This window comes from Cucumis melo, chromosome 9 (assembly GCF_025177605.1).
Source record: "Cucumis melo cultivar AY chromosome 9, USDA_Cmelo_AY_1.0, whole genome shotgun sequence".
Lineage (NCBI taxonomy): Eukaryota > Viridiplantae > Streptophyta > Magnoliopsida > Cucurbitales > Cucurbitaceae > Cucumis > Cucumis melo.
The window spans coordinates 720384-730855 of record NC_066865.1 but is presented as its reverse complement, the minus strand read 5'-3'; the positions used below and the strand labels follow the sequence as shown (position 1 = coordinate 730855).

General features: G+C 32.5%; 2 protein-coding genes across 2 annotated transcripts; both read left to right on the top strand.

Moving 5' to 3' along the window:
* The first annotated feature begins 1091 nt into the window (after positions 1 to 1091).
* Positions 1092 to 3307, top strand: LOC103498670 (uncharacterized). Its single transcript, XM_008461362.3, has 4 exons — positions 1092 to 1212; positions 1303 to 1356; positions 1603 to 1654; positions 2991 to 3307. Exons 1-4 carry the CDS (start codon positions 1154 to 1156, stop codon positions 3201 to 3203), a joined length of 378 nt encoding a protein of 125 aa, XP_008459584.1. The 5' UTR covers positions 1092 to 1153; the 3' UTR covers positions 3204 to 3307.
* A 1579-nt stretch (positions 3308 to 4886) lies between these two features.
* Positions 4887 to 9816, top strand: LOC103498671 (uncharacterized). The gene is made up of 7 exons (XM_008461365.3): positions 4887 to 5563; positions 6973 to 7025; positions 7385 to 7477; positions 7561 to 7784; positions 8000 to 8066; positions 8795 to 8908; positions 9614 to 9816. The coding sequence occupies exons 1-7, from the start codon at positions 5134 to 5136 to the stop codon at positions 9635 to 9637; spliced, it is 1005 nt and encodes a 334-aa protein (XP_008459587.1). The 5' UTR covers positions 4887 to 5133; the 3' UTR covers positions 9638 to 9816.
* The last annotated feature ends 656 nt before the right edge of the window (positions 9817 to 10472 follow it).

The window sequence follows — 10472 nt, the reverse complement described above, 5'->3', positions numbered from 1 at the left end:
AATAAAAAAGAAAAAAAAAAAATTAATCGTCCTTTGATTTTAAAATGTATATTTTATTTTTAAATTTTGAGTTTAGTTTCTATTTAATCCTTACCATTATTAAATTTTGCCTCTTAATTTTCTATTAATACACTCTTTTGGTTATTGATAGGTAGATTTGTATTATACGGCAAGGCATGAAAGTTATTTACAAATATATTAAAAAACATATAAATAATTAACCCGTTTTTATTTTTTTTTTTTATATAAAAAAAAATCTATTTTAGCCTTTTTTTTATTTGAAATTGAAAGATGTTTAACATAACTTTGCTTATTTTGTCAAAGTAAGCTTAACTCAGTGGTAATTAACATAATCTTCCATTTTAGAAGTGAGAATTTGAAACCTCGTCCATAGTGTGCTTAGATTATACATTGAACGGGCACTTTTGATTATTCATCCATTGGGCATTAAAATGAGGATGTCATTTTTTTAAAAAAAATGCCAATGTTACCCCTTTGAAACAATGAAAATATGTCTATATTGCCCCCTTGAACAATGAACAAAGAATGACAACTGCAAAAACCTCTTGATATGTATATTTTTACTATAAACAAGAAACTCTTAACCGGAACTAACCATGTTTTTCGATTATCTAATGAAGGGCTTCTTGTTTTTCATTAGGTCTTACCAACCTTAAAATTATATTATCATTTGAACGTTTTTACTTATAGATCTAACATACTATTCTTAAGCGATGTTCCCTGTAACTAAATATTTGTGTTTGGCACTGTACTTATATTTTAGGTATTACGAATCTTATATTCAAGGATTGAGGTTTTAGGTTTAAAAATTCCGTAATCTATGATTCTATACACACAAGAATTAAAATGAGAAGGGTGATTTTCCGAAAATGCCCAGACAATGGCACAACTGCAGAAACCTTTTGGAATGTTTATTAACACCAAAAACAAGGGGCATACTTGTCTTTTTAGTTTTTTTTTTAATTTAAATTTTGGTGAAGAATGTGCCAAAAATATAATTAACTCGAAAATGAGCTAATTTTGAAAGATGAGAACTTGTTGGTGCTACTTTCACAAATTCTCCTTTTATCTCTACTCCTGAAGATATATATATATTCGAAGAGCATACAAAAACCATTCTGAGGAGACAAAAATGGAGAGAAATTTTACGGTATCCAAACGCCTTCTCTTCGATCGTCGCTACGGTTGGGTGTTAGTCTCTATCTTTCTCTCTCTCAATTTCAGCTCCCGGTCTGTAAATTTTTAATTTGGATTTTGATGATTTTTACCTTCGGTTTGCAGGATTGATGAGTGGAAAGACCCTTCGGAAGAAGCTTTGGCCGGTGGCCGAGGAATGTATGTCTGTTTTTTTTTTTTTTTTTTTGTATCTATATTTCATCAGCTTTGGTAGTTCTTCTTTCCGTTGTTTCCATTTTCAGTTGGGTTGATTCTCCATTTTTTTTTTTTTGATTAACGTAGTTTCTAATTTTCATTACCATTTGTGCGTTCTCTTATATTTGCTGGTTTTTCTAGTTTACTTGTTTATGAATCAGATAATTGAAATTTTAGATTGACCTCTTTATGTAATGTTATCTTTGTTAGGTTCTGCATAGTGCCTCTCGTGAAAAGTTTGGTTAACTCAGTCACACAGATGGTATGGTTCTAACCTTATCCACTGTTGTTCTTGTTGCCGTTGTATTTTATTATTCTTTTTTGTTAAACAATTGAATTAGATCAAAATGGAAGAAGTGGAAACTTCCCATCTAGTAAAACTTGTTAAAGAAAACCCTTTGCAATGAATGTTTAGAAATTTGCAATTGTAAGTGAACTGTCGCTTGATTGAATTTCGGGTGTTTGGGTTACACAGATCTTTGTGCATCGACTCTTCAATGTAAATAATTATTTGAGTGCGTAAGTGTTTAGTTCAGAGACAGTTGGGAAGTTCCAAAATCCATTGTTTAGTTAGTTACTCAAGTGGTTTGGCTTGGTCTGGTTCCTCAGTTTTGATTCATTCCTTTCCTTCTTCCTTTTCTATTACTTTCCGAGACCTTGGATGCATGTTTTATTATATTCGTAAATAAAAAAATTACCCATTAAGAAGAGTACAAGAATTCAATGGAAGTGACGCAATAAAGCAATGCCCTACCAACAAAGGGCCAACCAAGAGGCCAAATCAAAATTGCTAGAAGCCCACTTGCTAGGAATTAAGGAAAGAGGAAGATTAAAAAAAAGATTAGATAGAGGGACGCATGTAGATGCGTGAAGAGCTGGATTCAAAATATTCTCCCATGATCCTTCTAATACTTCTAGGCCAGGTCCAAAAGAACCCTCCCGTTTCTTTCCACTTAGATTACTCATACCATATGAAGGAAACCCACTTGCCTGATAATCACCACGTGGCTGCGTATTGGTGACAGCAAAAAAATGTTTACAATCGATAGTACTAGGAAGTTGGAACAACTCGTATTAGTCTCCCCTTTCTATTTGGTAGAATCTTTCTTTTATCCTCATGTCTGCCTTGCCAGGGGAGAACAAACGAGGCATTGTCTGGATTAGATAGATGTTCAGTCTTGGGTTTGATTCCTCTTCAATTCATACTTCAATTTGAGGAGAGAACCAAGACTGCGAACTGCTTCAGTTAGTTTCTAATTTCTTCTATTTTCAGTTGGGGTGGTTCCAGATATTAAATAAGGGGACGACTGTTGGCTTTTGCTAATGTCTGGGGGTACTGATTCTTTTTAACCAGTTGCCACTCATAATATGTAGCAAGATTTTTTCTTTGATATCTATAAGTTCTATCATTCATCGTTTTGGATTATTTTGAACTATGCACAAACAAAGGTTTAAGAGAAGGGTTTGATGTTCTTGAGTGCACATAGAATGTTTAGTATTTTTATCCTTAGTATGTATTATTAGGCTGCAATTCCTTGGGTATAAATCAGAGACCATTTATTACTCGAGTACTCGTGTGATTTCTCGATTTGTTGCAGGTTAATGTTGCAGCAATATCCACAGTTAAAGCTGTTGAAAATCCAGAGCTACTTTCACCTCAGGTACTACAAGCAGGTCTGCAGGAAAGGCTTGAGAAATTCACGTCGTCCATACAAAACTCACCATTTCGCCTTGGCTTCCAGAAAGTTACTGCTCCTTCAGTTTCTACTTGTTCCTTGCATCTTCTAGATGAAAAAATTGATCACAGTTAGCTGAATGAATATTGATCCTTACTCACTTGAAACTTAAAAGTGAATTGTCTTTGAGAAAAGAAAAATGAAGATGATATCAACATGAAGGTGAAAGTATCTCTATATCCCGACCATCTTCATTTTTTTTCCTAAACCGTTCTTCAATCATTTTTTGTTTTCTTTCTATCTAATTCTATTTATAAATTGACTAAGAAATTTTAAAATCACTTTCAATTTAATTGTTTGATAAGATTTTTTTTGAACAAACTAAAAAAGAAAGTGATAAGTTTTTGTTTCAAGTATCTTTTAACAGTGTTGTGCTCACTTTGGCTTCTTTTTTTCTTTTCTATGGAAAATCATTTCAGATCTTTAGTTTGGTTTTTCAAAGTATGAAGGTAAAGAAAAAAAAAAGAAACATATTCTTGGAAATCTAATTTTCTTTCCTTTTTCTTTTTAAAACCTTACAGACCACCAATAGAAAATAGAAGAAAACAAAAGAAAGTTGAGATCCCAAGCATCTTGGAGAAGAATATTATTTATTCTACTTCCATTTTAGCTAATTTGCCTTTTTTAAAAAAATCAGCTAATTTGCTTTTGAAAAAAAACGTTATTTATTTTTATTTTAAAAGATTAAAAATATTTACAAATATAACAAAATTTATTTAAAAATAACCTAAGAATAACATCTTAAAATAAAAAAGTATAGAATTCAAAGTCATCTTTATAAATGAAAGATCTTTGTATTTTTACAAATGAAAGAAAATATTTGAGTTCAGGTGTGAGCAGTTTCATGTCTTAACTAGTTAGGTTTAAATTATCAAACCCCTAAATTGGAAATATGGTAAATAACTAAATACTTGTATTGATATATACTTTGAAAGTATTTCCATCCTCCAACTGATTCTTTTCAATATCGAATCCTCAATTAACCCAAATGCATAAATTAGGGTTCCACAAAAATCGACTAACAGAAAGCTTAATCACTAATCACTCAAAAAGAAAAATCATCTCTAAACTCAAAATTATATGATTTAAGATTTTTTTTCGAACTTTTTAATTTCATTCCTTATCTTTCTCGATTAATATAATACGAGCATAATTCAAATGATATAAAAGATAATTGTTACATCATCATTTCATTCCTTAGGATCAACCGAGTTTGAATATTATTTAAAAATTCAAATTCAAGAGATTGAAATGTTTTTTTCAAACCTTCAAACATCAATTCAAAGACCAAAAAGGTATTCTGCCTACTTATATGAAAATTCAAACTTATAATTTGAGTTAAGAAAATATGGTTTTTCTTTAGAGAAAATAACATGAATGACATAGGTGTTCGTTAGTTTGATGTTTAAATAAATTTTTTTTTTTTACTTTTACGTAAACAGTAGAAAAGAATGCAAAAAAATGAATGGTATGTGGAATGAAAGAGACTGCATACATTTGTGTCCACATCCAAACTTTTACATTGAATAATCATCCTTCCCCAAGTTACCAATTTTCTTTTCCTTCCAGAAATTTCACATATTATTATTATTATTATTATTATTATTATTATTATTATTATTATTATTATTATTATTATTATAGATAAAAATAAAAATAAAAAAAAATCAGTAATTTCATATGTTGTATATTCCCCCACGTCAATAATCTCAAATCTCATTCTTTTTAATTTCTATCCAAACAAATAAATGATGAACATAACAGCAGAAAGAAATAAATAAAAAAGAAAGAAAGAAGGAAGGAAGAGAAACAAAGGAAAAAATAAAAACCAATAATAAGAGAAAACAAAAAATGTTGTAGAAAAATTGAGTTTCTTCTTCTTCGTTTTCATTGCTCTTATCTGAGTGACCTCCATTGATGAAGTGATCAGCTTTCACACAATTTCTTCTCTTCCCTTCTTCTTCTTCTTTTTTTTTTTTTTTTTTTTTTTTCCTTTTGGTTTATAATGCGAGTCCTTCTGACCTTAAGGCCGCCATCTTCAAACCCACCGCCATGTCTTTCTTCTCTCAATTTCTCTCCTCCTCTTTCCTCTTCTTTCCTCTTCAGTTTCAGACCCAACAAGCGCTTCCACTTCCTCAAGCCTTGTTCCTCTCTAAAGCAATCCAAGAAACCTACTCTTCAGAAGACACCCACTAGCGCCCCTCAAAGCTTTAAGTGGCTTTTTAGCCCCAAGTCCAACGATGACGATGCCGGTGATAAAGGGAATAAAGGTGCGGACGGAGATGGAGCTGTTTTGGAAGATGACTCTGCGGTTAAGGGCACCATTTTGGCTGGTGTGTTGCTTGTTGGGGTTATTGGTGGATTTGCATTTGCTGGATATGTCTATAGGGATCCGATTAACGCCTTCTTGAATCAGTTCTCGACGTTTATTGATGGTAATTTTATTATGGTTCATTTGCTTCTTCTTCTTCTTTGTGTGTGTGTGTGTGTGTGTGTGTATTTTGAACTGGGGAATGAATTTCTTGGTGGAATGATCAATTTCATCGTGGTTCGATGAGCATTTTGCTGGGGGTGTGTTGTTCATCGCTTTTTGAAATTGGTCTCGAGTATGCTTTGGTTATTGTAATGGGAGGCTGTTCCGAAATTCCTTGTGCTGATTGTGTAAATGTTGTGTGGCAATCATATATTGTTCCTCCTCCCTTTTCTTCTTCTTCTCTGTCTCCTGAGATTTTGATGCAAATTAACCTCAATTTCTGTGAAAATTTGAGTTCTATAGATTCTCCTTTTAAAAAAATTTAACTCTACAATACCTGGAGTTAATTTGACATGCCTACTGCTATTCAGAAAAACGGGAAAACAGCTGAAAGTCTTGAGCTTCCTTAGTTATAGAGTTATATTCTACTTTTCTCCTGTACTTTCATATTTATTCTATTTTGGTATTAAATTTCAAACCTTCTGTTTTAGTCTTAGGGGGTAGCGCTCCATTTTAGGTTTAAATTGATGACCCTGTAAGTTAGACTCTCGGTTGCTTTGGTTGGGTATGAAGTGACTCAATTCCCCTCCACTTATTTAGGGCTCCCTTTTGGAGGGAATTCAAGAAGTCAGTTGATTGGGAATCCTGCTCTAGAAAGTTTTAGAAACGGTTGTCTTCTTTGAAAAAGACTTATTTTTTTCTAAAGGGGGGAGACTCTCTTGTTCAGGTTTTGACGGGGTTCCTAGTTATTTTTTCCTTGGTTAGGATTTGGACTCAGTCTGTAAGAATCTGAGAGATCGATCATTGATGAGAAACTTTTTGTGGCAAGGGGTTGATGTGGGAGATGGTTTGGATATAGTTAAGTGGGAGGTGGCTCTTAAGTCTGCCAACTTGGGGGTTTGCGTATTAGGAGTGTAAGTCTAAATAGTAAGGTTAGTTTGGCCAAATGGTTGTGGCGGTCCTTCCCTGAAGTCTGAGACTGACGCACTGCAGTGTTGAGTTATTGGAAGTAGTATTTAATGTCATAAGCCATATCCTCCTAAACATCTTGGATGACTACTTATTGCTTTGACCACTGAGTTGTTTCATAGTTAAACTTGGTTCTGTTTAAACATAATGGATTAACTGATCAGTTATCTGTTATCACCTATCTACATTTGCAGCTATCTACTTTCAATTCTAGTTCCCAAATTATAATAATGGTGTCATACAATTTAAAGTGGGTATGGTACTATAGTTGTATTTCTTTGTTTTTAAACATAAAATCATTACCAGAGAAAAGGGGTATTTTGAATAATTGAGGAGCTCTCCATTTCTCTGAAGGATCTCTCTCAATCATGTAATTCTTAACGTAGAGCTTTTGTTTAACAGGATATGGTCCAGCAGGATATGCTTTATTTGTAGCAGTATATGCAGGACTGGAGGTACAAATCTGTTTTATTTAATACAAATATGTAGGAAATTCACCTTCTACATTTATAGTGGTGCCCTTCGTTGTAAGGCATGGCATATTTGGGGTCGCTGTAGGGGTGACCCAGTTGGGGCTATGAGCATAATGTAGAACTGGGCGTGGTACTTTTGAAGTAGACCAAAAGTACTATTAGGTTTATAACATATATGCTGAAAGCCTGAAACTATGTTTTCCTGTGCTAGTTCTACTTCTAGTTGCTGTACCACTTTTTGGTTGCCCATGTGGAGGTTCAAGAGATACTTCCGTAGTTTAGTCTTTTGCTTTTGCCAACTATCCATTGTGAAATTTATGTTATGATTTCTTCCCTTCTAGATCCTTGCAATTCCCGCCATTCCATTAACAATGTCAGCTGGACTCCTCTTTGGTTCTGTAATTGGGACAGTTATAGTTTCCATCAGTGGAACGGTGAGTGTTCTGTACCAATATAGCTAATAGATAGATAATCATATGCCTCCTAGTTATTAACTTAGTATCTCTTATTAATTCAGGTTGCTGCTAGTGTTGCCTTTTTGATTGCTCGGTATTTTGCTCGTGAGCGTATTCTTAAGCTAGTAGAAGGAAACAAGAAATTTGCTGCCATTGACAAAGCCATTGGAGAAAATGGTTTCAAAGTTGTTACCCTCCTACGTTTGAGCCCACTGCTTCCATTTTCTCTCGGAAATTATTTATATGGACTCACATCTGTCAAATTTGTCCCCTATGTGTTGGGAAGGTCAGTTTTCAATTCCTCAAGGAATTTCAAAATTGTACCTCTGCCCCTGTTTCATTTCTATAGTGATATTTATATTCATAAATGATTGTAGCTTTCTTTTCTTCAATCAACTATTTTGATTCTCCTCAGTTGTACTAATACATACAGAATGCTATGAGCTGTATAAACTTCAAAAGTTGTTGAAGACGTAAACAGATTTATTCTCTTTAATGCAGCTGGCTTGGGATGCTTCCAGGAACATGGGCATATGTGAGTGCAGGTGCCTTTGGACGCGCAATTATTGTAAGTTTTCAACCTGTTGCCCCTCACTGCTTAGAGATGTGATAATAACATCTTACCTCATAAATGTGTGTTTGACTTGGTTCTTGAAGTGTTCATACTTATGCTTTCTATGACCGATTGCTTCTTTAATTAAAATTTCTATTAGTAAAAGGTGCATGTGACCAATTATCAGTGCTTTTTAAACTTTTTCGATAATGCACTTAGGGTGCATTTGGGATTGATTTTGTAGGAGTTAAAAGTGATTATGAGGAAATTTTGACTGTTTAGTGTTTGGTAAAACTGATTATAGGATAATTGAAAGCAAATCACTTTTTCAATTCAATTGGTTTCTAAAATATATGTAGAGTAGCTTTTGAGATTGAGTTCCAAAAATATCATGCCTCTTCTAATTAACTACTAAAATTCATATTTCATTCCTATTCTACAATACTTTTTCTCATTTAAGTTTGAAATTTACCAAAGCACTTATTTACTTCATTCTACAGCCGATTTTTTTAAAAGTGCAGCTATTAGTAATTATTTAAAAGCTACAATAACTGAGCCTTAAAGTGCTCTTTCGTGAAAGCAATTATACATATTTATTAAGAGGTAAGACAAACACATCAATGTGTTTGCTTGATCTATGATCTGGATTCTTAGTTGGGTTTTCTCTCTATTGTTTTGTTTCTGAGTTTCAATCTTATCGTCTGGTTTTTTTTCCGCTGTTAATTTTACTTGGGGTGTTTCAGCAAGAAGAGTCTGAAGTTGGTTTGCTTGGAGGGGGAAATGGTCAGCTATGGACTTTAGGATTGGGATTGTTGGCAACAGCATTGGCTGCTGCATACGTTACACGATTAGCCAAGGTAATGTCTTATTTTTGCTAATGCTATACTACAGACTTAATGCAATCAAATCTTTGTTTTGGAACCTCGATCTAGCCAATGTGGAATTAACACATAATCATGAAATTTACTTGACCATCATATTATTGTTTATAGGTCCATAGCCCCAACTTATTCACATCTCTTTCTCACCATTCTTTCATGAGGGACTGTGGTGAAAGAGCTATGTCGGGGACTTAAAAAGGGATATGAGTATTTGAGAATGCTGGGTTTAAACGTTGTTAGGATCAATAATCTTTACATGCTATTAATAAAAAATACACATAAATAGGATACAAGTTAGAATGGATACATTAAATATTCCATAGTTGATTGGTATTGAAATTTGTTGGTTTAAACAAGTATTGAAATTTGTTGGTTTAAACAATCATTCTTTAATTTTAGTTAAAAGTACAATTGAATGGGAGGTGGTACGGATATCAAGGATATTTTGCGTAAGATCAGACACTCATTCTATAATGATCGGTCGGGTTATATATGCAAACAAAGGTGTCCACAATCAAAATAGTTATTCTATAAGATTAGTCGAGATACATGCAAACAAAAATGTTTACTATCAAAGTGTTATTTGATTAGTTGGGATCATAGTTATGGGTTGGGGTTTCTTTGGTTAGGTAATGTGAAAGGGTTGTGAATGTTGTTTTTGTTTATTTTTGAATATTGCAGGATGCTATGAAGGATATTGAATAGGCATGGCACCTTGCTGAATGTAGGAGGTATAAATTAAATTCATAAATTGAATTTTGAAAATTGGCAAATGCTCTGTATATTTTTTGTTTGACCAATTCAGAGAGACTTCAACCAGTTGCTGATAATGTATAATGTTTACGTTAATAATCAATATAATTAATCTCTAATTGTAATTTAAACCTCTCTATCTCTTCCCCTTTTTCTAACATAAAAGTATATGATATGAGTTTTGGGGGCCTGTGGATCATCATTCAGAAATTCAAATTCACTCAATGAGCCTTTATTCATCTTTGTTGAATGTCAATTGTGGAAGGTGAAACTTATTTCTTATTTCGTTCTTTTTTTTTAAATTGAAGATAGAGTATTCAACAGGTAATAACTATGCCAAATGTAGAGTAGAGTTGAGTGATATCTAATGCAATTAATGTTTTACTAACTATTTTTGTTTCAATGCAACCATTCAAATAAACATGTTTTGATACCGACAAATTGATCACCATATAGGTTTTCTGTAATTTTTTTTTTTTAATTATAAACTTAATTTTATCATGGTAAATTAATATTTCTATTTAAACACAAACGATAAATAAATTTTTGAATTTTTATTAACGGTATTTTCTAAACTTTTGAAAGCTTACGGATATTTTTTAAACGAATTTTAATGATTTTTTTTTCAAAACTAATAACAAAAGTAATTTTTATTTTTTTAAAAAAAAATTAAGAGTTATTAAATGTTTTGAAAATGTTTCAAAATAGATAAAATAGTTCTATTATTATTATTATAAAATAAATATTGTAAATGGTAAAATTTTGAAAATGTTTATAAAATATGATA

What these genes read in the sequence shown, in the direction of transcription:
- LOC103498670 (XM_008461362.3), top strand. Translation starts at nt 1,154, where the DNA reads ATGGAGAGAAATTTTACGGTATCCAAACGCCTTCTCTTCGATCGTCGC. An exon ending in GATCGTCGCTACGGTTGGGT is followed by an intron (nt 1,213 to 1,302) that starts GTTAGTCTCTAT and finishes TTCGGTTTGCAG; the next exon opens with GATTGATGAGTGGAAAGACC. An exon ending in TTGGCCGGTGGCCGAGGAAT is followed by an intron (nt 1,357 to 1,602) that starts GTATGTCTGTTT and finishes TATCTTTGTTAG; the next exon opens with GTTCTGCATAGTGCCTCTCG.
- LOC103498671 (XM_008461365.3), top strand. Translation starts at nt 5,134, where the DNA reads ATGCGAGTCCTTCTGACCTTAAGGCCGCCATCTTCAAACCCACCGCCA. An exon ending in CAGTATATGCAGGACTGGAG is followed by an intron (nt 7,026 to 7,384) that starts GTACAAATCTGT and finishes CTTCCCTTCTAG; the next exon opens with ATCCTTGCAATTCCCGCCAT. An exon ending in TAGTTTCCATCAGTGGAACG is followed by an intron (nt 7,478 to 7,560) that starts GTGAGTGTTCTG and finishes TTATTAATTCAG; the next exon opens with GTTGCTGCTAGTGTTGCCTT.